The sequence below is a fragment of the Trachurus trachurus genome, assembly GCF_905171665.1.
Source record: "Trachurus trachurus genome assembly, chromosome: 14".
Lineage (NCBI taxonomy): Eukaryota > Metazoa > Chordata > Actinopteri > Carangiformes > Carangidae > Trachurus > Trachurus trachurus.
In genome coordinates this window covers 33,286,785-33,312,556 of record NC_139903.1, presented here as the reverse complement: position 1 = coordinate 33,312,556, position 25,772 = coordinate 33,286,785, and the positions used below count along the sequence as shown (strand labels likewise).

The window sequence follows — 25,772 nt, the reverse complement described above, 5'->3', positions numbered from 1 at the left end:
CGGTTTCGTGGCGAGTCATGAGAATAACGCCGCCAAATCTCCGTTTATGGTCGGAACTATGACGGTATGTGATCGTCTTCCAACCTCTGACTTTAATTCTTGATGAATGAAAACATGAGTCTGTCTTGCGCCGGTCAAAGAATTTCACGGTGCGCGGAGGCTCATAAATGTAGTGAGAAAACACTTCGCTTTTCCAAAACTCCTTGTTGTCCCTTTAAGTTTATCACCTAATGAAAGTGAAGGATTTTATGTGGGTCAGCTGTTTCCCATCAGAATGACCCGTCAGAGTAAACAACAACAGGAACAACACAACAAGCTTATTAAAGTGCAACACACAGCGGTGGCGTTGTGGTGCCGTGTGGCTCGCCACCGCACGCCGACACATGTCCACCAGGAAGCATTGAGCTGGAGCTGGTCACTGAGAGGATAGAGAGAAGACTGCTGAACAAGCTGCTACTGGAGCCAACACAGGACAAAAAGGAGAGAAAGCAGCGAAGTGGAGGCAGCAGGTGTGAAGAGAGGCAGGAGAACATGAGCTGTGTGGTTCTCTACAAACAGAATAATGGGAGGAGCTGTTCACTGCTGCTGTGTGTCATGAACTAACTGAACCTGTGGTTCACGTGAACCAGTGGCGTTTCTTTCTCTGTTTGGTTGACTGTGACATTTTCTTCATGTTTATAAAAATGTAACAACGTAACATAAAAAATGAGATGAAATAAAATCAAATGTTTTTCCAATCAAATTTCATTAAAATTAAATTTAATGAGAATTAAAGCTGAGTCTGATTTACAAACCAAACTGTTGATAATATTTCTGAACATCTTGAAAATGCTGTTTTTCTCAGAAGTTTAATTAATTGAGACATTGAACAGTTGATTAAAGTTTAGACTAAACAAGCTGAAGCTGATCAGACCTGATCAGATTGGATTAACTTTCTTGTTCTAAACTCTTTATTACAGATTTGTATATTCTTTATTAACAATAAACTTATTGATTACAGTATGTACAGATTTTGAATGTGCTTGTGTTTTGTTGCACCTGTCAGGTGAGTAGGGCCAGGGTCACATTAACTATGTCTTGAAAGATTTACTGCCAGTGTGTGTGTGTGTGTGTGTGTTGTGAGTGACGCCTGCAGGTATCATTACTGCCATTGGATTGACAGGAAAGGTCCCTGAACTTTGAGTTCTCATCACAATAAAACGCAGCGTTGCCAGTCTAGAGCTGATCATTAACCCTCAGTCATCACGTCCTACTTCATGTCCCAGTAGCACAAACATTATCAGCTGATAGCTATTGGTAATGAGCCATCAATCATACTCAACAACTCAATAAAAGCTGATCACAGATCAGAGTCAGAGTCATAGTTGGAGAGGACAGAGACAGCACCTGATCCTGGACTCAGCTCTGACCTGAACACATCAACACAGGTGAGACACAGACGTTGAGGTGAGACACACACACACGGCTGGAGGTTGGTTGGCTGGTTGACTGACAGGTGTACTGATCCATGCAGCGGTCAGGATGACGCGGCGCCTGTCCACTCTAGAGTGTCTCCTCACTGTCGTCTCATCTCTGCTTCTCGTCTGCTGCGTTGGACTCATCGTGGTCTCCTGGATCAGCCTGAGGCCAGCAGGTGACAAACGTTGGGTCTTGGTGAGCTGATCACATGTGGTTATTGGTCGGTACTGATGATAATGTTGGTGCTCAGGTGGGGTGGAACCTGCAGCGCTTAGCGGCCGGATGGTGATCACTGAAGGAGCCGAGTTCTCTGAGGAACTGAGGAACCACAGCAGTTTGAACTTCAAGTCTTTGGCCTTTGACGTCCAGCAGCTGGTGAGCTCACTGACAACTTCTCAGCAGCTTTGATTTTGAAATACACAAGGTGATGTTCTGTGACCACTCTACTGTGTTTCCCTGTGATGATCAATAGTGACCTCATCGCTTCGGTCAGGTTTCATGACATCATTGATCTGTCAGCAGGTGTAAACTCAGCTGATCTCACTTGTGATTGGTCAACAGGTGTCTGAGGCGTTTGCCCATTCTGAGCTCAGGCAACTCTACAAGTCCTGTCAGGTTTTATCCTTCAGGTCAGATAACTGATCAATATCCACATCAATCACAGCAACCCTGATAAACTGTCAACAACTTATTGATTCATTGGAGCTGGTCAAAGGCTACATGATCGTTGTCCTGCTGCCTGATCAGTTCCATCCCAGCAACACAGCAGCAGCTCCTGTTTGATTCTTCACTGATCAACTGATTAAGTGATTGATTTGTTGATTAACAGTTGTTTAGTTTGTTTACTTCTCAGCTACATTTGAAAGATAGATCACAGTTGGATGATCTGCTGATAATGTAACAGATGTCATTGATTCATGTCCTCAGTCGAGGCAGTGTGGTCGTGACCTTTGACCTTCGGTTCAATCAGCTGATTGATGTGAAGGAGGCGGAGCAGGAACTTGGGGCGGGGCTTCAGGAGGTAGGAGACACAGGACTGGTTATCGACAGAGGCAGCATCCACATCACAGGTGAGTGTCAGGTGAGAGTTCCCTGTGAGCTCATAGTTTCTGTTGATGTGAATCCCATAATCAAATAATCAAAAACTCTGCAGGTGAGACGACAACCACGCCCACAACGGTCACAGGCGAGACGACAACCACGCCCACAACGGTCACAGGTGAGACGACAACCACGCCCACAACGGTCACAGGTGAGACGACAACCACGCCCACAACGGTCACACCTACGTCAGGTAAGTGCAGGTCTGGTGTGTGGTTGATGTTTCATGTCCAGCTCACCATCTGAAGCCCCTCCCCCCTCTCCACAGCGGCGTGCCCTCCTCATCAGGAATCCTGCGCTGATGGACTGACGTGTGTTCCGATGGATCGGTTCTGTGACGGAGTGGACGACTGTCCAGACGCCTCCGATGAAGACGCCGCTCGCTGTGGTCAGCAGATTGAGATTGAGCTGTTAACACTGAAGCTATCGTTCACGTTTTTCTGTCAGCAGTCACTCATCAGGTTTGATTAAAGACACAACTCCCTGATGATGTCATCACTCTTGTCTCCATAGCGACAGCATGTGATGGACAGTTTTTGCTGAGAGGACCAAGCGGCTCATTCAGTTCATCAGCCAACTCTGAGACGTACAACAGCAGCACTGTGTGTCGCTGGATCATCAGGTCAGACACTGCTGCACACCTGAACCCCCCTCTATACACCTGAATACATCTCTATACACCTGAACCCCCCTCTATACACCTGAATACATCTCTATACACCTGAACCCCCCTCTATACACCTGAATACATCTCTATACACCTGAACCCCCCTCTATACACCTGAATACATCTCTATACACCTGAACCCCCCTCTATACACCTGAACCCCCCTCTATACACCTGAATACACCTCTATACACCTGAACCCCCCTCTATACACCTCTACACCTGAACTCCCCTCTATACACCTGAATACACCTCTACACCTGAACCCCCCTCTATACACCTGAATACACCTTTACACCTGAACCCCCCTCTATACACCTGAATACACCTCTATACACCTGAACCCCCCTCTATACACCTGAATACACCTCTATACACTTGAACCCCCCTCTATACCTGAACCCCCCTCTATACACCTGAATACACCTCTATACACCTGAACCCCCCTCTATACCAGTGGTTCCCAACCTTTTCTGGCTCGTGACCCCTTTTTGACATCACAAATTTCTGGCGACCCCATCGATCAAGATGCACCAGCTCAGATATTTCTATGCTGCAACTCGATTTAAATTTGAGAAAGTGAAAGTATAGAATACAGTTGTTTAGGATTGCGTGTGGTGTTTTAATCATAATTTTAAAAAGAATAATAATTAGTTTAAAAAAATATTTTTTTCAATTACTAGACATTTCAGGCGACCCCATTTGAATTCCAGGCGACCCCACATGGGGTCCCGACCCCAAGGTTGAAAAACACTGCTCTATACACCTGAATACACCTCTATACACCTGAACCCCCCTCTATACACCTGAATACACCTCTATACACCTGAACCCCCCTCTATACACCTGAACACACCTCTATACACCTAAACTCACCTGAATACACCTAAACTCACCTGAATACACCTAAACCATTGGTGAAGACTAGAACACAGATTGACTGGCTCTTCAGCTCAACTCTCTCTTCACCACAACAGTGTAATGGACTCTAACTCCATCCTAGCCATAATATCTCTAGATACTGGGGGTAGAGACTAACACCCAACCTGTAGGGAGATGTCTTTTTCCAACTGAGAACCATGGTCTCAGACTTGGACGTGCTGATTCTTTCACACTCAGCTGCAAACTCTCCCAGTGAGCACTCGGGGTCTTATTCTGATGGAATAATCTGCAAATAGCAGGAATCCTGGCACAACCCTTACCAATACTCCCACAGTACTCCCCCACATGGTCCACCAGGGAGCACAGCCAGAAGCCTCTCCAGGTCCACAGACAACATGTAGACTGGTCAAACGTCCATGCCCTGCTCAACAGAGCAAGAGCTAGTCTACTGTTTTACTTCTAGGGCGAAATCCAATTAGCTTCTCCTGAATCTGAGGTTTGACAGTCGTTCAGGGCCTCCATTCCCGCACCCTGGTGTCAACCTTCCTGGGGGGGCTGAGTGTTTTACCTCTATAGTTGGAGCACATTCTCCGGTCAACTTTCTTAAAGACAGGAACCTCCACCTCAGGTTTGCACTTCACAAGCACTGTTCCTGACCTCCATGCAACATTGAATAGGCATGTCAGCCATGAAAGCCCTACAATGTCTGGAGGCTTCAGGCTGTATCCCATTCACACTGGGCACTTTGCCACCAAGGAACCTCTTCACTGCCTCAGCAACTGATTATGTATGAGACCTCCCCCTCAAGTCTTCAGATTCCTCTCCAGATGAAATGTTCAGGAGAGCCAGGAGATTCTCAAAGCCTTCTTCTCAGCACGCAACAGCAGAGCTCAGTCCAAGTCAGCAGTGCTCAGGGGCGGAGTGGGGCACCAAAATCTACTGGGAAAATTCTGACCACACCGGCCCACCATACGCTATTTCCAAGTAGTCTAATTCTAGACCTCTGGAAGGCATGGTCGGGTTGGACCACTGACGAAACCATACCAATAGATACATTACGCTGCTAAAAAAAAAGAAAAAAAAGCAAATCTACATGAGCCGGCCAGACAAACGTCTTCATGACAGTGGGAAATGCAGTCTTCATTCCGCCGCTTTCGTCCACAGGGGGCCGCCTAAATGAAAAGTCTGTACAGGGGCTTTAATTGTTTGTTGTTGTTTATGTTGTTATTTATTTGTTGTTGTTTGTTATTGTTCATGTTTGTTATTGTTGTTTATGATGTTGTGTTCAGGGTCAATCCAGGACTTTCAGTTGAGATCAGTTTCCATCACTTTGAAACAGAAGAAAACATCGACATTGTGAAGATCTATGAAGGAGTGGGAGAAGCCAGAGAGCTTAGAGGTTTATCCACAAACACACACACACACACACACACACTCACACACAAACACTCTCTCTCTCTCTCTCAAACACATACACACTCTTGTGGGGATGTCTGAGTACTGAGTAGTACTTGACGAATCGAAACAAATCTTCTCTCATCACAAAGACACCTCGTGTTTGCTTTCCACAGATTCCTGTGAGTCAACTACGTCCCAGGCCCACATCCCTATCTGGGTTAAGACTGAGTCCACTGTCGTATCACATCAAGGAAATCTCACCTCTGATATCAAGTCATTGTGGGGAATTTCAGATAGAACAGAAGGAAGTTCGTTGCTGCGATTAGCCTCTCATTGGCCGGAACGAGCCAGCTGGCGGAAGTCCCGCCTTCCTGTTGCAGTTTTCACAGTCCCCCCGGAGAAAGGAAACATCAACAGGAACCACATATATTTCGATATGACTGTAAAGATATCCAAACTAAAAGCTTATGTTTACGCCATTTGCTGTCCAAGAAAGACATTCTGGCTTGTTCACCGACCGGCTACGGCAAAAGTTTTATCTATCAAGCTTGGCCCATCGTCTTCAGTGAGCTAGCGAGGCTAAAGCCAATGTTTTGCAAGTGCACCATTGCTGTGGCACCACCCACAACGATTGTGATTGGTTGAAAGAAATCCAAACAGCTGGGGCGTTTTTTTCCTCCGATCTCAGAATCAGAGTCGGACCAGCCAGACCTTTCTTCTCTGGAGAAAGGTCTGGGGAGTGAGACAAGATAGAACTGAGTACTTGAAAGTTACAGCACTTTAATAGATGGTTTTAAGGAATGTGAATTTTTCCAATGCACTCACACACACCAAATTGATTGGCGATAGTAAACCACACATGATTCTCTCCAGGTGGGAACAGATGTCATCTATTAACTGACCTGTGATGTGGTTCACAGCTGAGCTCTCAGGCTCCACCCCTCCTGGGACGGTGTGGCTGCTGAGTGACCAATCAACTGTGGAGTTTATCTCTGATGATATCAACAACCTGTACGGGTTCAACGCCACCTACCGTGCCGCCAACACCTCCAACCTGTCTGGTAAGACCTCTGTCCACAGAACAGATCTGGTGTCCAGCAGCGCCCCTAACCCCGGCCCCGCCCACTCTGCTCAGACCCACAGGCGCTGACCTGTACCTTTGAGCAGGGCATGTGTTTTTGGAGGCAGCAGCAGGACGAACATGATGGAGACTGGATTCGAACACGCGGCCCCTCGTTTCCTCCACTGACCGGCCCGAGTGTCGACCACACGACTGGGAACATATCTGGTGGGTTTCCTGTGAAGGGCGGTGTCACGCTGTCATAGCAACTGTGAGCGTGCCCATCAATACTACTCATGTGTTTGTCAGGTTTCTACATCGTCACACCTCGGAGTCCCGGAGAATGGCTGAAGAGCTTCAGGATCTACAGCCTCCCCCTGACTCCAACCACACAGCCCATGTGTCTGAGCTTCTGGTAAACAACAAAAAACACGTAAACAACCAAAACTACATAAATCCACAACAGAGAAACAAACATGTAAATACAACAACAATAAAGAAAAAACATGGAGACAAAAAATGGAATACACCCAGTCGGCAACCAAGGAAACGTCACTTCCGGTCAGAGCCGTGGGGGAAAACAAACCAATTCCCCCATAGACTTACGTGTGAAAACGCAGCATTTTAAACCTTTGTCTAACGCTTGTCTGCTGTCATGTCTTAGTTTGAATCACTTGTATCTGCTGACAAAGAGCTATATATTAAAAAACTCATCACGATCCGGGTCGATTGTTGTCCATACATTTTAAAATATTGGATCTTTCACAGTCAGTCACATATAGCCTACACCGAGTCGGCAACCAAGGAAACGTCACTTCCGGTCAGAGCCGTTACACGGTTGAGTAAGATATAAAAGTTCAGGTTGTGGTTTTTTTTTATTTATTTGCGGTGCAAAATGGTACACCACAACTCTTAGACATTGTCTCCGAGTGTCTAGAGCCGGCCGGCGGCGACCAAGGGAACGCCACCTAAACGTCAGAGCCGTGGGGGAAGACAAACAGTTCCTCCATAGACAGACGGATGTGACTGACTGTGAAAGAGCCAATATTTTAAAATGTACGGACAACATTCGACCCGAATCTTGATGAATTATATATATATATATATATATATATTAAATATAGCTCTTTGTCAGCATATACAAGTGATTCAAACTTAGACATGACAGTGGACAAGCCTTAGACAAAGGTTTAAAATGCAGCGTTTTCACCATAGACTGTAAAAAGAATGGACGTAGCACCCGTGACGTCACCCATTGGTTTGGGGGAGTCTGTTTTGTGCCGCTACTACGGGGGTTTGAACTGCGCCATGTTGGATTTTACTTGCCATATTTGGAGAGGTGCGGTTACCCGCCCACTGGCCTCGAAGCAGCGGCCTCCGGACCTGTCACTCAACGTTTCCGCGCCCTAATTGGCCAGAATTTTAAACCTAATAATAGTAAAACGGTAGAGTTTAAAAAAGATTCACCCCCCTCAGAGTGTGTGCGGGGGTAGAAACTATCGGTTGAGACCAAAAAAATAAAATGTACCAGGCTGTAAATATGTTTTTTTAAGCTGTAAAGTCGGCTATTTTAACATGGGGCTCAATTGGAGTTGCTCCCTTCTGGAGCCAGCCCCCAGAGGAAGCCGAGGGGATTGCAGTTTCTTGAACGCGGAAGTGAGCTTCACTTCTCAGACCGACAACTGCCCCCTTGGTTTTCACATGTATGTCTATGGGGGAATCGGTTTGTTTTCCCCCACGGCTCTGACCGGAAGTGACGTTTCCTTGGTTGCCGACTCGGTGAATAACAAGAGAAGAAATATTTTAAGAAAACTGTTGTGCTTTAAATTAGTAAATGCACAAGACACCAAACAAACCAACATGTTCATGTAAAACTGAGTTACCATGTGAACGAACAAACACCTGCAGGTACCACATGTTTGGAAACAACGTCCACCGTCTCAGAGTCCTGCTCATCCCACTGTCACAGCCTGAATCTAATGATACCATGGTGTTCCAGAAGGACGGTAACTATGGTGACAACTGGAACAACGGCCAGGTGACCCTCAACCTGACAACTGAAGCCAGGGTCAGTGACATCACACAAGGGTCCAGTTGGTTGATCCTTGTCGCTAGCCGGATGGTTGCCGTGTGACCTCTGTCCTGTGCAGGTGGTGTTTGAAGCTCTGAAGAAAGGAGGGCTGAGGAACAACATCGCTCTGGATGACATCGCTCTGACTGCTGCTCCCTGTGGCCCCGCCCCCCCTCAGCCAACCAATGTCCCGCCTCCTACAACCCCACCCCCTATACCAAGTCAGCCTAAGTCTTATTAACCTGCACTCACCTGTACACACACATTAAAGGGATATTCTGAGGTAAGTTTAACCTATGGTCTAACACAGTGGTTCTCAAACTTTTTTTTTTACACCAAGGACCCCTAAACTGACACAAATTAGACTACGGACCCCCCCATTGGACACAATTTTGAACACCAGAAATACTTAAATATTTGTTCTGAGACTGAATAACGTTACTTTTTTGGTCAAAGTATGTTCAAATTACTGCCAATGGCATGAATTTGTTTTTGAAAAATTTCAGGAAAAAAATGTGGTAAAGTTTTGAGAAAAAGTTGGGGACCCCCTTGAACCCTCTCAAAGACCCCTGGGGGTCCCCGGACACCACTTTGAGAACCACTGGTCTAACACACCATGACACCGAGTAAGACCCCCCCTCCAGTTTGCCGACCAATAGCTTATCTAGTAGCAACTTAAGTAAAGACCGCACAATAGCAGTACACTGCTGTCTATTCCTCCACCAGTAAACCGCCATCAATATAGACCCTTTCAGAGAGTATAAACAAAGACAGGTGTTACCAAGGATACTAATTAAGGCTCCATTCCATTTAGTGTACCAGAGCGTTTTCTAATGAGCCACACCTGTCTTTGTTTATACTCTCTGAAAGGGTCTATAGCCACAAATAATGTTCAGAACAACAACAAACCTCAGCACCAGCCCATAATACGAGGCATCAAACACCTGCTGGCTTTGCCTGGTTTCTATTGAAAAGAGACGAAAACAAAACTCACCCACTCTCCTCCAGCTGCTTGTTACTGATGCAGAAGCCTTAACATGTCAATTTCCGAGAGCAGTAGAAAAGAAAAGTCAGGAGTCCAGTGATGTTTAGTTCCAAAACGCAGCAGCTTTGCTCAACTCCATTCATTTCCCCATAACTAGCCAGCAGCTGGAGGAGAGTGGGTGAGTTGTGTTTTGGTCTCTTTTCAATAGAAACCAGGCAAAGCTAGCAGGTGTGTGATGCCTCGTATTATGGGCTGGGACCCTGTTTGTACTGTTGCTGAAGTTTGGTGCTGTTCTGAGCATTATTTGTGGCTATGAGCAGCTTTTTTGATGGCGGTTGGCTGGTGGAGGAATAGACAACAGTGTATTGCGATTGTGCGGTCTTTGCTGAAGTTGCTACAACTAGAGAAGCTAGCGGTCAGCAAAGTTGATCTCTGCAGGGGGGGGTCTTACTCGGTATCATGGTGTGTTAGACCATGGGTTAAACTAACGCCGGAATATCCCTTTAACTGGACTTTTTATTTCTATTACTATATTACTAATTACATATTAACAATGTGATGAGTTAATGTTATTAATTGATAATAATATTTTTTGTATTCCTCATCTTTATTTTAAACAAAGTTTATAAATAATATATATTCAACACATTTTCAGTTACTTATTAATGATAATATGTGAAGAGAACACTAACTCCGCCCCCTCTGCTCTGATTGGCCCAGCTGACTGTGGAGGACCCTTTGACCTCTGGGAGCCAAATTCCACCTTCAGTTCACCAAATTATCCACACTCCTACGGGAACAAAGCTCAGTGTGAGTGCACCTGTCGGTCAAAAGTCACCTACAGCCTCTACATCTGGATAGTTCCCTCATAATAAATTACCCATGGTCCTCTGCTGCAGGTCTGTGGACTCTCCATGCTGTGGAGGGGGAAAACATCCAGCTACACTTCTTAGACTTCAATGTTGAAGCAGCCTATGACGTTGTAGAGGTGCGGGATGGGGCGGGGTTGAACTCCACCTTACTAGGTGAGGTAGCTTTTTACCCATAATGCCCAGCTGTAACTGTGATGAACCAAAGTTTGTTGATCTTCTGGTTTCACTCATTCTTTGCCTCCAGCTGTTCTCACCGGCAGTGATGGCCCCACCCATGACCTGTTCTCAACATCCAATCAGATGACAGTCTGGTTCTTTACAGACAGCTCAGGTCATGGTCGAGGATTCAGAGCCAACTTCACCTCCGGGGTTGACCTGGGAACACCAGGTGAGGTCAGAGGTCAAACTTATTGTCTTGTTGATGAGTATTACTGGTTATTGATAGTGATGACTTGTCTGTACAGCTCCGTGTGCAGCTGGACAGTTCCAGTGTCAGACAGGAGGTTGTATCCATGGCAAGAGTCAGTGCAATGCTGTGGTTGACTGTCCTGACGCCTCTGATGAAGCCGACTGTAGTGAGTTTAATCATCAATAACATAATTGACCTATGGCTAAGCCCCGCCCCCTCCACTCACTCGGAGTAGGAGACATTTCACAGGAGGCAATTGATGATTTTTGGAGACAGAAAGATTAAATATCATCTCGAAGTCACCAAAACTTCACTTAGCTTTACTGCTATGGCTGTCGGTTGCTGCGAAACGCCGATAGCGACGGGCTAATTTCTGTTAGCCTGTCTATGGAGTTTTACATTATACTTTAGCATTAAGCTAGCGGACTTAATGCTTAGTTGTGATACTGGCTAACATCTAAACATCTCTGACAATATGTTGCCTCAAATACGTTGTTGACTTAACTTAGAACAGATGTAGACATCCTTGTTCATTTTATCCACGTTTTGGTGTTGTGGTCTACTGCAGTGGTTCCCAACCTGGGGGGCGCCAAAGATCCAGGGGGGGTCGCGAAGCCCTCTTGATTTTAAGGGGTTTAATAATTTTAATGTAATTAAAATGTTAAATAAATGAGTAGGCTAAGCATTTAATTCATATATGTGACAAAATCAACTAAATTCAAGGGCCACATTAAACATTTATTTGTGTATTTAAATAGATAAACAAATACATTATAGGCCTATATCAATAGATGATTGAATATCAACAGTTTTAAAACATTAAATACATAATATACAGCAGGGCAATATCAGTCATAACAAATACTACTGATAATAGTATTTTTGGTTACAGAAGTTAAGTCACCAAAGTTTTCAATGGTAAAAATATGGGTCCCTTAAGAAAAAGGTTGGGAACCACTGGTCTACTGCATAACTTTATCCAGAGCAGACACTTCTCTCGGTTGAGATGTGGCTTGGGAAAAGGTAAAAAAAAAATCCACCCCGTCGCCCAGCCTCTCGGGATACCTAGTGTCGGAGTTGCATGTACCCCATGCACACCGTTTGACCATTTTAAATGTAAAATGTCAAGAAAAAACATATAAAAACGAATGAAAACTGACTAACTCCAATGCATTTCAATGTACGTGGAAGCAGAGAATGTCCGAGTGTATGGGCTAGCTATGCGCACTGTGATTGGCTCATCGCGTTTGGGGGCGTGGCTTAGCCATAGGTCAATTATCATTATTATCATCATTATTATAAGGACCCCTGGTGGTCATGCCTATAACAACCTCAGTCTTCAGCCCATCTCTGTTTATTTCCTGTGTTAGTTGTGCGGGAGGTGAACGGTTCCGGCCGCCTCCAGTTTCAACTCATCTCCACTCTGTACACCGTGTGTGCTGACACCTGGAAGCCTCGCCTGTCTGACTTCACCTGTCAGTATCTGGGATACAGGTAACTCTCACCTGTTGGTACTTACGACACAAGCAAGTCAGGTGTCACATGAGTCCTGATCTCTCAGATCTGGTTTCTGACCCTCAGGTCTGGGGATGCATCACTGCTGCCGTCTCGGCCACAAGATTCACCGTTTACAAGTATCACAGTCTCCAGTGAAGGAACATTGGAAACCACTGTCAGGTACTGAAGACCAGGACCAGGAGCACAACTAGAACTGTAATTAAAACCAGTCACAGATCTAGAATCTGGAGCAGAAACAATTTGTCGAACCAGAAGTATATAGTTATATAAGTGTAGAAACAGTTAAAGGGACAACGAGGAGTTTCTATTTGGTTATAAAAAAGTCTCACGTTAATGTGGATGAATCTACGTTACCCACACTTGTTAATGGGCCCATTTTCGATAAATATATCGTTCTGTCTCTATCGTTATTTTGTTATTATTAGTGGTGGTGGAAATGCTGGGCGAGCCGACCAGCGTTTCTTTACTTTCGTTTTCGTGGCGAGCAGTGTTGTGCTAGTTACTGGAAAATAGTAACTAGTTACAGTTACTAGTTACTTCATTAAAAAAGTAACTCAGTTAGTAACTCAGTTACTTCAACCAAAAAGTAATGCGTTACTGAGAAAGTAACTTTTTCGTTACTTTAAAACGTTTTTTTCCCCAATGCTCCCATTAAAGGGACAACGAGGAGTTTCTATTCGGTTATAAAAAAGTCTCACGTTAATGTGGATGAATCTCCGCTACCCACACTTGTTAAAGCAGAAGTGAGTGATATATTTGTGTTAATATAAGTCTTAAATAGTTATATCTTCCGACAGCAATCACTTACATAGAGTGTTTGGACTGAAACACGGGTCTCTCAGTCCCTCTGCTCTGCTCTGAGCCGAAGAGAAAACATTTATCGTATCCTACAGTTTTTATCCAATGAGGAGAGAGAACGGCATGCAGGGCTGTGTGTGCAGCCAAGGAACGCCGTGAATGTGGTGACGTAGCGACGAGGACTGTTATGGTGCGTTCAAGGAAACTCGTATTTTTCCGACCGTGAAGTCGTACCAGTTCGATCTGGTTCCGGTCGGAAGTTACGAGTGGCCGTTATAGTGACTTTCACAGGTAAAACAGGTCGGAAAAACACGAGTGGGTTGCCTGGAACGCTACAAAGTCGTAAATTGTGACTTGAAGCTGTAATTTACGATTTCAAAAGCCTGCCTGGAACGCAGCATTAGCGAAAACGAACGGACCACTCACTTCTGCTTTAATGGGCCCATTTTCGATAAATATATCGTTTTGTCTCTATCGTTATTTTGTTATTATTAGTGGTGGCGGAGATGCTGGGCGAGCCGACCAGCGTTTTTTACTTTCGGTTTCGCAACGAGTCATGAGAATAACGCAGCTGAATCGCCGTTTATGGTCGGAACTACGACGGTAACTGAACCTCTTTGAACCTCTGACTTTAATTCTTGATGAATGAAAACATGAGTCCGTCTTGCGCCGGTCAAAAGAATTTTACGGTGCGCGCGGAGGCTCATAAATGTAGTGTGAAAACGCTTCGCTTTTCCAAAACTCCTCGTTGTCCCTTTAAATAAAGGTTGATTGAATTCCCCTCTAACCTCATTTCAGTTCTGTACTGATGCTGATGAAAAAACGGTTTTTATCTTTAAAATTTTACCATCATCATCATCATGCTGCATGATGTCAGCATTTGGCCTACAGCAGCATGACAGAACTGCAAACATCTTGAGGATACTACTTTGACCGAGTTACGTTCAAGAACCTGAACTCCAGCGGTGATTTTTATCGATCGATCAGCTGTGTTTACCCAGAGCGATCAGCTGTGTTTACCGTTTCAGGCGTCCGTCTGTCGGACTGGGACGTGGAGTGGGTGCTTGTGTGTCTCGCTGTGACTCGGAGCTGTGTCCCAGTTCAGGGGCTGCAGCCTGAACTGACACACAGCTTCGGTCTCGGATGCTGCGTTAGCTACGTTACCTTAGCTCGCCGTCATGCCCTGACCTGACCTGTCGTCTTCATGGAGCGTGTTAGATTACGTGTGGGACGCTAGAGGGCGGCCACCAAGCGCTTTGTTTTTCACAGTGTCGCAGTGTGCTCTGTCTTTCTTTCAATTCAATGAAACTTTATTGATCGCTAACATGTAATGGGAAGTGTGTGCCGCTGTAAAACCTCACCAAAAGGAACGCAGCGTCTGGTAACGGAAACGGAGTTACTGATTTAAAAAAACAACGCGTTACGTTATTAGTTACTGAAAAAAGTAACGCCGTTACTAATAACGCGTTACTACCCAACACTGGTGGCGAGTCATGAGAATAACGCCGCCGAATCGCCGTTTATGGTCGGAACTATGACAGTATGTGATCGTCTTCCAACCTCTGACTTTAATTCTTGATGAATGAAAACATGAGTCTGTCTTGCACCGGTCAAAGAATTTCACGGTGCGTGGAGGCTCATAAATGTAGTGTGAAAACGCTTCGCTTTTCCAAAACTCCTCGTTGTCCCTTTAAAATGTTTTAGGAAAGTAAATTACTTTAATTCTTTTTTTACAGTGAAACTTGTCGCAGTGAGAAAGTGATATCACTCACCTGTGACAACCAACGTAGGTACACTCATAAACTACACCTGTAACAAGAGTTCACAGTCCTACAGTACACTGATAAACACTGACGGTAAAAACAACTTAATTTGTTAATGTTAAGTCAAAGGTTATTTCAGGGTGAACTGACAAAACCTCTGTGTGTTGTAGCTTGTGGACTTCGTCAGACCCCTAATGTCACGAGAGAAATGGACCAATCAGACGAGAGGAAATCGGGTACAGGAACCAAGATAAATCCTGATTTTCAGTTTCTTATTGATGATTTGATGTCTCAGCTTCATTGTAGATTCTGAGTAAGTCTGTGTGTTTGTTGTCACCTGTCAGGTGTGTCCCGAGTGGTGGGCGGGGCTGACGCTGCAAAGGGGGCGTGGCCATGGATGGTGTCTCTGCAGTGGCAGGGGCGTCACGTGTGTGGAGCCACCCTGATTGGCAGCGACTGGCTGCTGACTGCTGCTCACTGTGTCTACGGGTCAGACACTCACATTACCGCTCAGTGTTGTCCTCACACACACAATCACTGACCTGAACAGGTCTGATGTTACACTCCTGGACACTTTGTCTCTGTTCAATGCTCAAACATGATTCAAACACTCTCATCATGTGGCCTTTGACCTCTGATACAAACCAAGTCAACTGAGGAGGGTTAAAGGGATAGTTCACCCAAAATTCAAATTTCACTCATTATCTACTCACCCTCATTTCGACTAAAAGCTGTGAGAATTTTCAGAGTCCTCCGTGCCTTCTCTGAGTTACGGGGGGGGGGAGGGGGGGAGGGGGGGTCCGTGCAGCAGTATTTGTCCATATAATGGTTGTGAATGGATACCAACTTTCTTCGTCCAAAAAGACACACCAAAAAACATCCAAATACCTCCATACTGCTTGTCTGTAATGTCCCTCATGAGAAATTGTTCCGCTGGCGTGATTTGCACTGACACAGGAAGAGCAGTGAACTGAAACACTGGGAGCTTCCGCTACAAACAAGCTTAAAATATAGACTTATTAAAAAATTTTCGGAACAATTTCTCATGTCGGGGCTTCAATACAAGAGGGACATTACAGACGAGCAGTATGGAGGTATTTGGTGTGTCTTTTTGGACGAAGAAAGTTGGTATCCATTCACAACCATTATATGGACAAATACTGCTGCGCAGACCCCCCCGTAACTCAGAGAAGCCACGGAGGACTCTGAAAATTCTCACAGCTCTTAGTTGACATGAGGGTGAGTAGAAATTTGAATTTTGGGTGAACCATCACTTTAACTTTGACCAAACTCATTTTCTTAAAGGGACAATATGGGACTTTATTGGCTTTTTATTGACAAAAATCAAATATCGCTTTCATAAATACGTATTTCACTGAAGTGGAATCGCGCCCGCATACAAACGAGCGCTTTCTCGTACCTTAGAATGAGATGTTACAAGTCGTTACAAACATACAGGGGGGGGTTCACCGAACCTTCTCTGCCATGTTGAATCGCCATGTTTTACGTTCAGTGTCACCGTGGCTGTAAGTAACCTCAAACTCGGGCCGCCGGAGCTTCTCGGCTCGGGGAGAAAGTTTTCCAGACAGCGCCTGTTAAAACTGTCACCACCGTGTAGCTAGTGTGAGGAAGGACGGAGGCACTGGTGTTGCCTTCAGGTGCAGTCAGACACCTGAATGACGCCGTGAGTGACGCCGTCGGCAAACCAACTGGATGTTATTTTACTCGACGAGAGAAAGCCGGTAAAACGTGGGTCAGGTAAACAATACGACATCACCATGACAACATATTGTCACGCCTGTATTGTTTTGCCTCGTGCTGGCGGACCGTTTGTTTACATAGAGGCTTGTTTATCCTGATACATGCAGCGTGTGTTGTTTTTCTGACTTCTGCCCGAGTTTACGTAAACGCAACAGCAAGAATACGTGCCGACATGCAACCGCACCGCTAGATGGGGGTAAATCTCACATACTGTCCCTTTAAGAGAAACTGAGGGACGGTTTTATGACAAAGATGAATTTTAGTCCAGATCTAACAGGAAGCTGGATCTAAACAGGAAACTAGACTGACTGTTGGCACCTGGATCAGTTCATATTATATCACAGTTTGGCTGAATGCTCTATTTTGATTGGCTGCAGGGTTACAGGACACCTGTAAAGATTTTCGGGTCAAATTGCCTGATGTCTAATTGTCTAAATTATATATAAACGCTAGTTGGTAACAATGTTTCTTCAGCACATCATGACCACTGGAGTTGGTAACACACAGGCGGTAAGAAGCGCACTGGCCTTCTGAAATAATAATCAGCCGTCCCTCCACTAATCAACTATCAGGCTGTGGCAGAGTGGCCGTGGCTCTACACTGTGGACACAGCATGTCTCCTTTTTTTGCCTGCAGACAAGAGTTATTTAATAGTTTGCCAGCTGTGGCTTGTGGAAAAACTCGTGGTTTTAACTGTAAAACACATTAAAGTAAAAATAATAGATATAATATTTATTTCTTTGGTAAGTGACCATGGTATAAGCAGGTAATGCCCTTCAAGGTGTCCAGTTATAAGGAAATTAAAGCAGAAGTAAGCGATCCGGTGGTTTTGGCTAACTTCCTGTCAGCAGATGGAGTTAGCAGTCCCCACCCTCGTCCCTACGTCACCACATTCACGCGCATCCCTTGGCTGCACACACAGAGAGGACCGCCCCTTTATGCCGTTCTCTCTCCTCATTGGATAAAGGTTGTAGGATACAAGGAAAGTTTTCTCCTCGGCTTACAGCAGAGCAGAGTGACTGACAGACCCGTGTTTCAGACCAAACACTCTATATAAGTGATTGCTGTCGGAATATACAACTATTTAAGACTTATATTAACACAAATATTCCGCTTACTTCTGCTTTAATGGACGATGTGGGGATGTGAACTGTCTGACGCAAAGCCCCCACAGTCATTAAATCTTACTTAAACCTTTTTTTCATTCATTTTCTATACCGGCGCTTATCCTGCACTAGGGTCAGCGATCGTAATGCTGCCCTCCACAGGTCGTAGCAATCGGAGCAGACATTTGCGTTTTCGCCCTTTAAATGGGGACACAACGGCGGAGCGTTTTTAAGATTTCCACTCTGGAGGGTGGTTTCACTTTTTTGCGTTTTCAAGCCCCCAAAACGCAGTCGGCGTCTAAACGAAAGGCACATCCGATGAAATATTTTGCTGTTTTCATCCGCGACCGTTGTCGTGTAAACAGGACCACAGAGTCGCCAGTTAAGCTAACCAACAGCCATCTTCTCAGAAACATAAAGACATGGTAAAGACTTCAGCTGCTTCTCCACAGGAAGAATGTCCACCTAGCGTCCTGGTCGGCCGTCCTCGGTCTCCACGCTCAGGGGAACATGAACTCTGAGGATGTCCAGACCCGACGAGTCGATCACATCGTTATCAACAGACGCTACAACAGACGCAACAAAGAGGCCGACATCGCTATGATGCACCTGCAGCAGCCAATCAACTTCACCCGTCAGTATGACCAGAGAGAATCTGTAACGATCAATGTTGCTGTTATGTCAACTCTGCTTTTGTAACAAACCTCATGTCACAATGAATTGACTCTGAATGGTTATGTTTAGTTTTGGTGTAACAGAGACTTTTCTCCGAATGAATGAAATTACAGAGACAGATGAAATCATCTTTGTCTTTCAGAAACTGTCCAGACGGTGTGTCTCCCTCCAGAGGGACAGGACATCACAGCTGGAGAAAAGTGTTTCATCGCAGGCTGGGGACGACTTGCTGAGCAGGGTAAGACACAGAGAGAGACACAGAGGACACACAGAGAGACACAGCCTCTGCAGATTAAATGCCCCTCCCCACCACAATCAATTCACTCCATAGAGCTCTACAGAGGCAATGCAATTCTCCTCTCCTCTGTGATGGGTGGTGCTCCCCTTCACTCCTCTCTCGCAACACACACACACACACACACACACACACACACACACACACACACACACACACACACACACACACACACACACACACACACACACACACACACACAGGCCTCTCTCCCATCCACTTCCCGATCTCCTGCCCCCGATGATGTTGCTTCGAGCTGACCTGTTGGTGTCAAACAGGTGTCAAACAGCGCTGCTCTCCCTCTCTTCAATAACCGATCCATCACCACATGAATTGCCTCGTCTACGGAATGAACTGAGAACAGTCTGAAAACTTTGGAATAAACCGCTACCTGAAATAAAAACCACTAGCAACCACAGTTAGCCAGTGGCTTACTGCTACTTCCCTTGTCTCATAAACGTTTCTACAGTAACGACCCTGTCAGTGCCCGATCCCCATCACATGCACCAACATTTTCCCCTTTTTTTTCCTACCACACTGGTGTGAACCAGTGGCGTAGCTAACTGGGTCATGCAGATGGGGCAGACACAACCGCGGAGTCCGCGGGTCGGGCGGGTGACATGACGAAAAAATATATTTTAATTAGATTCGGGCGGGTGGCGGTTGAACCAATTAGGAAAAAATATACATAGTTAAATATTGTTACCCACATACGAAAAACGAGCAGCACTCTTTGAAACAGTCAAATTTTCGTCAGGCACTACAGTAATTGCCCACTGGTGTCTGTGATGAGAGATGGCAACAACTTATTCATTTTGTGAGGAACGCACTCCTGATCTGAGGGCATTGGCAACAACAGTCAACACTTTCTTCATGGAAATGACAATACAGTGTAAACCGCTTTGATCACGGATATAGTAGCCTAATCAACCGCTTATATGGATCAAAAGGCTTGGGACGGAATCATTTCTATACAAATGCTGTTTAAATAATTTGTTATAGTGATCAAGAAATCCGCTTATAGTGTTCATTTTTTTGTCATTTTATGGATGAAAACATGCGCAAAAACAATTCAAAAATTACATGTAGCCTATTTATTTTATTTTCTGCGGTGTCCCTTTGATGTGCACTGCTGCAGCAGCCTGCACATGTCGCTGCGCTGTGTTGTCGTGCTGTGTGCGTCACCTGGCTGGCTGAGCCACATGACTGTCGGTGCGGCGCAACTCATTATCACTGGCTGTATGTGTTGTCTGTCAAAACATGGATGAATGAAACATATCGACTTTATATCGACCGCGGACGTCAGGAATAGATTTTCGGCTTTTGGCTCCGCATAGCGCTCTTTTCCCGTTATTGGTAGAGAGAGAGAGAGAGAGAGAGAGAGAGAAAGAGAGAGAGGCGCGCACTCCATGACAGCAGCGCGCGGCAGAAGTGAAACTCATACGCCCCCCCCCCCCCCCCCCCCCCATCCATATTAGATATTGGCCTACAACAACGGGCGGATGGCGGGCGGGCGTGGTTTTGAAAAAACTTTGGTTCGGGTGGATGACGACTTTTGTGATGCGGTTGCGGATGAAATAATTGCCTATCCACGCATCTCTACTATGGACAGTGCCATGGATTTATCGGTGAAGAGTGAACTGCTGATGTTTAACAAAACAACACTGAAGACTATTTCAGCACCATGGTCAGTGCCATGGATTTTACAGATGAAATCATCATACAGCCACACAGATTTATGACAACTTCAAGCTAAGTCAAACATTAAACAAGTAAACTCACCGATTACATCTTCATGTTCAGCGTCATAGATCCCATCAAAGCACGTCCATTTGTAAAAGGAAAAAAAGTATAGGCATAGGCGGGCCTATGTGTCCTCAAAATAGTCTCATCCTCCTCTCTTTCAGTCTCCCAAACCTGTCTTCCACCTTCTCTTTATCAATGACAATATCTTTCTCGATGGAGAGTAAGGCGAGGTTTGAGAGTCTAGCCTCCTTCATGCTTGCCCGTAGATAGTTTTTAATCAACTTCAGGTGGCTGAAACTTTGTTCTGCATTTGCACTTGTAACTGGCAGTGTTCCATAAATCCCATACAAAATGGCAATGTTGGGAAATGCCCTGTCCATGACATTGGAGATCAGGAATGGCAGAATGGCTGTGGTGCTCAATTCTATTTCTAACTCAGTACATAGAGCACTGAAAGAAAGAAATTCATTGACCACCTGGTTGGATGCGGACAGGTCTCCGGCATAGAAATCAGTGAGATTCTGCATTCTGGCAGCTGCGTCATCGCATCAAAGTTTTGAGGGTTGAGAACGGAGAAGAGTGCTGTGATTTTGTGGAAATTTTTTCGAACTGTCACCATCATGGAACGTTTTCACTATTTGTTCAAATGATAAATCAGTGCGCGTTTCGTTGAGCTGTGCCACGCATGTGTCAATCAGCTGGACAGCTGTATTGATGTCTATTGAACTTTTTTGGAGGTAGTTGGACAAGATGTATATCTTTTGCAGTGTAATATTCCAAATGCACAACATCAATTTGAATTTAAATGTGCTTATCTTGTGAAGTAGGCCGTCCCCTTCAGATGCTGTCTTCGGTGAAGTGAGATTATGCTCTTTTATTCTCTTCAAGGCCGTGCCTATAGCTGGCAGACTTTGCATCACAGATTCAGTGGCCTGTTTCCTAGATGCCCATCTGGTGTCCGACAGCTTTTTAAAGGTTAATATAGTTTCCTCCAGCTGCATGTTGGCCTGCTCTTCTTCTAGGATCTTAAATCTAGGAAGACTGGAAGTAAGGAAACAGTAGAGTGATTCTAGAGTACCGAAAAAAAGGTTTGCGCTGCACAGTGAACAGGCTGCATCCAGAAGGATGAGATTTAAATTGTGTGCACAGCAGTGCACGTAAAATGCCTTCTCTGAGCACTGTTGTTTCACCCTTGTCTGCAATCCCATTAAGTGACCAGACATTGTTCTTGCCGCATCATATGCCTGGCCTCGGATAAACTTAACATCCAGGCCTAATGCGTCGAGTGCATTTACAAGCACGTTATAAAATGCATCGGCATTGCTGCTTTGAAGCTCTTCAAATTGAACAAACCGTTCAATACTGTTTCCAGCTTTTGTGACATATCTGAGGGACAGAGAGAACTGATCTACTCTGGTTATGTCGATAGTAGAGTCAACCATTACAGAATAAAACTCAGCTGCTTTTACTTCTGTTATAATGGAGCTTAGTGTCTCGCTAGCGAGGGCTGAAATCAACTCATTCTGAGAGTCAGGGCTGAGGTAAGTCACTGTACGCGTCGCTGGGTTTCTCATATGCTCTTCAAGGATAGCATCGTATTAGGCCAGTAGTTCTGTTCCTAACAGTTCCAAGAAGTTTCCCTCATATGAAGATGGGACACCCAGACTGGCATATTCCCTGTGCCCTCCAAATGCCAAGTTCTGTCTCGCTAAAAATAAGGTAGTGTCAATAAGCCTTTGTAAAACCTTCCTGTTCCTCTCTATCTACCTCTATCCCTCTGGGCTTTTAATAGCTCTGATACCACTGTGCTGTCTTTGCTTATCCGAAACTTGGTCATTAAAAACATCTTCTCAGCCTCCCTATGTGCACTGCAACAGATGTTTCGTGATGCTCTATTCTTTCTACGCCTTTTCTCCAGTTTGAGATGCCTTGTGCTGGTTCCGCCCACCGACGCCCTGCACCCTTACCAAACATCCAGCAACAAAAGCAAAACATACGATTGCATTTTGGAGAATAGACTAACCATTGTCGGTCCACTGCATGATTGACCTGCGCTTGTACCGTACTGTAAACTGTTTTCTTGTCTGTAACAACATCTATTGCACGTCTGTCCGTCCTGGGTGAGGGATCCCTCCTCTGTTGCTCACCCTGAGGTTTCTCCTGTTTTTCCCTGTTAAAAGGGTTTCCATGGAGTTTTTCCTCAGTCGATGTGAGGGTCTAAGGACAGAGGATGTTGCTACGATGCCATGTAAAGCCCTTTGAGACAAACTGTTTGTAAAAACGGGCTATACAAATAAAATTGCCTTGCCTTGCCTTGCCTTGTACCAAGCAGAGTGGAAGCAGCTTTTTTCCTCATCGCATGGGAAAGTGTCATAGGCATCTTTCAGCCCTGGTTGGCAAGGGCCATACTCTATAAGTTCTCTGATGAGCTGAGGTGTCATGGGTTTCTCCTAGAAAAAGAAGGGATCCATTGGGTATTGCTCTGCGTTATAGTGGATGCTCATCCCACCCTCTGTATCAGTGTCTTCTTCTTCCCTACCCTCCTCCTAATCATTTTCATCATGTTCTTCACCCATAAATGTGTTTTCCTCCTCACCGCTACCACTGTCATCATTGTCATTGTGAACGACGTTAGCATGAGCATGTGTCCCACTTACAGCGCTAGTAGAAGGGTCAGTGTGCAGCTGGGCAGATGTTGAGGGCTGAGTGGAGAAATAGTTGGTGAGTGGAGCACATGAGGCCACTAAGTTCCTTCACCTTTGTTTCTCCTTCATCTTTAGCCATCCCGACTTGTTCTTAGCGACAGCCTACTCTGTCACTACGAACAGCATTGTCTGCAACCGTCCCGACTTCGATCAAATCAAATGTACAGTTGCCTAGGCAATCCCGCGAAACAGACAGTGATATTGACAGGGACGGTATATGGCCCGTTTTCAAAATAAAATTATAGTCTGCCTCTGTGTCTGTGAGTGTTTGACTGCCTGTAGGCCTGTGTGACTGTGTCTTGCTTTATATGTCGGCACTAGCAATTTCAGGTCCACAGTAGGCTAGTACTAAAATACTGTATGACAGAGCATGATGGCACCCGTGAGTGAGTGAGTGAGTGAGTGAGTGAGTGAGCGTGCTGTCCGCTGTCTCAGTGCGGAATTATGAATGAATGAGAGCCAGGGAGAGAGATGGTCAGGGATGGTGCTGCATGAGAAGAAGTCAGGCTTTGCATGAGCTGACAGCCGTCGCGCTACCCACCCCCACCCCTCCCTTGGTCATCAACTATGCCCAAAGTGTCCCATAATTTCAGACTCGATTGTTGGCAACCTATGGGCCCAGTCAGTGAGCGCGGACGTCTTGGGGGGCGGGTTCAGTGTGGGCCTATAGTGAACCTGGGCCTGGGGCGCCCGCCCGAACCTGCCCCTCCCCTGGCGTGAACGGAACACTTTACGGTGGACGTGCACAAAAAACAAGCACATCGCAACAAATTTCCCTCTGTTGTATTTAAAGCAGAAGTTAAGCGGGATATTTGTGTTAATATAAGTCTTAAATAGTTATATCTTCCGACAGCAATCACTTATATAGAGTGTTTGGTCTGAAACACGGGTCTGTCAGTCACTCTGCTCTGCTGTAAGCCGAGGAGAAAACTTTCCTTGTATCCTACAACCTTTATCCAATGAGGAGAGAGAACGGCATAAAGGGGCGGTCCTCTCTGTGTGTGCAGCCAAGGGATGCGCGTGAATGTGGTGACGTAGGGCCGAGGGCGGGGACTGCTAACTCCATCTGCTGACAGGAAGTTAGCCAAAACCACTGGATCGCTTACTTCTGCTTTAATTTTTCATTTCATTATCGGATATTACCGGATAGTTACATGATTGATTATTGATTATTGCAGCCATTGCTTTATCCACAGACCCAGCATTCAGTAGGTCATTGAGCAGCTTGTCTTTTTCTGTATTAATGTAATGTATCATGATGTTATGTTTTATAGAAATGTGAGTTTACAAAACAAAATCCCCAAACCCCCATGCACCCCCTCCCAGGTTCTCTCCCTGATGTTCTCCAAGAGGCCCAGGTTCCTCTGCTGGTCCAGGAACAGTGTCAGCATCAGTTACCTGAGTATGACATCACTTCCAGTATGGTGTGTGCCGGTTTCACAGAGGGAGGGGTCGACTCCTGCCAGGTAGCTACTCCCCTGGACTCTGTCTTATTGTCAGCTGAGGAAGTGTTCTGTGTGCTGATTGGTTGGTCAGATGCAGTGTTATCAGACAGGTCACTAAGCTCTGTGTTGGTTTGTGCTCTCTCTCGTTTCCAGGGTGACTCAGGAGGTCCTCTGATGTGTCTGGAGGATGGACACTGGACTCAGATCGGTCAGTGATACACACACACACACACACACACACACACACACACACACACACACACACACACACACATACAATCTTACTATGTAGAAAAGGTTTTAGGAGGTGCTACATTCTGATTGGTCCTGAACAGGTGTGACCTCCTTTGGGATTGGCTGTGGTCGTCCTCAGAAACCTGGAGTCTACGCCCGAGTCTCTGCCTTTTCCTCCTGGATCGCCCAGACCAGACGGTCATTCCCCTCCTTCCCCTCCCACCTCTGATTCCACAGTGTTGTCTTTGTTTTGTCTCTTGTTCTGTGAAGTGGGCGGGGCTCACCTGGGTAAAGGTGATGTGCACCAATCAGAATTCAGCGTTTAAGTGTGATTGGCTGTTGATACAGTTTTCAATTATCAATGAGTTTTTTTTATTAATGATTGTATGATGATGTTTGTTTTTTATCATATGTGTAAATAAAGTTAAATCAGTGAACAAAGCTGGGACAAAGCTGGCTCTGTCCCATGAAGCCAGCACAGGGAGCAGTGTTTAAAGATGAACTATTCAGGATTTGTAGCTTCACTATGCCACATGAGTAATTGTGACAGTTTAATAAATGGCTTAACTTGTTATGAGGGAGAATGGAGGCTCTGTGTATGTCATTTATTCCGTCTCTTGGCTGAAAAAAAACTTTGCAAGATTGGGGCCGCCGCCCCGGTCCCAGCTCTCGTCTCTGCGGCACTGTGACACAAACGCGCCCCGTGATCCGTAATCTTTTGTTTATGACAGATAAGACTACACGTCGTAACATCGTATAGAATGTTATCTACCACTCTATTGATTTGTTTCTCATTTAGTTGTACATTGTTCTTCAGTAGCTA

At 45.4% G+C, this 25,772-nt stretch overlaps 1 protein-coding gene across 1 annotated transcript; it reads left to right on the top strand.

Moving 5' to 3' along the window:
• Positions 1-1,521: 1,521 nt before the first annotated feature.
• tmprss15 (transmembrane serine protease 15) lies at positions 1,522-25,269 on the top strand (the record flags this gene model as incomplete). Its single annotated transcript, XM_083986030.1, has 27 exons — positions 1,522-1,633; positions 1,709-1,833; positions 2,020-2,087; positions 2,386-2,528; positions 2,645-2,752; positions 2,828-2,947; positions 3,073-3,181; positions 5,398-5,507; positions 6,427-6,567; positions 6,642-6,794; positions 6,876-6,981; positions 8,475-8,634; positions 8,717-8,858; positions 10,343-10,432; positions 10,522-10,647; positions 10,739-10,882; positions 10,959-11,069; positions 12,274-12,397; positions 12,485-12,580; positions 14,956-15,005; positions 15,153-15,218; positions 15,327-15,471; positions 18,302-18,483; positions 18,667-18,762; positions 24,597-24,736; positions 24,869-24,923; positions 25,051-25,269. 27 exons carry the CDS (start codon positions 1,522-1,524, stop codon positions 25,176-25,178), a joined length of 3,150 nt encoding a protein of 1,049 aa, XP_083842156.1. The 3' UTR covers positions 25,179-25,269.
• Positions 25,270-25,772: the final 503 nt, after the last annotated feature.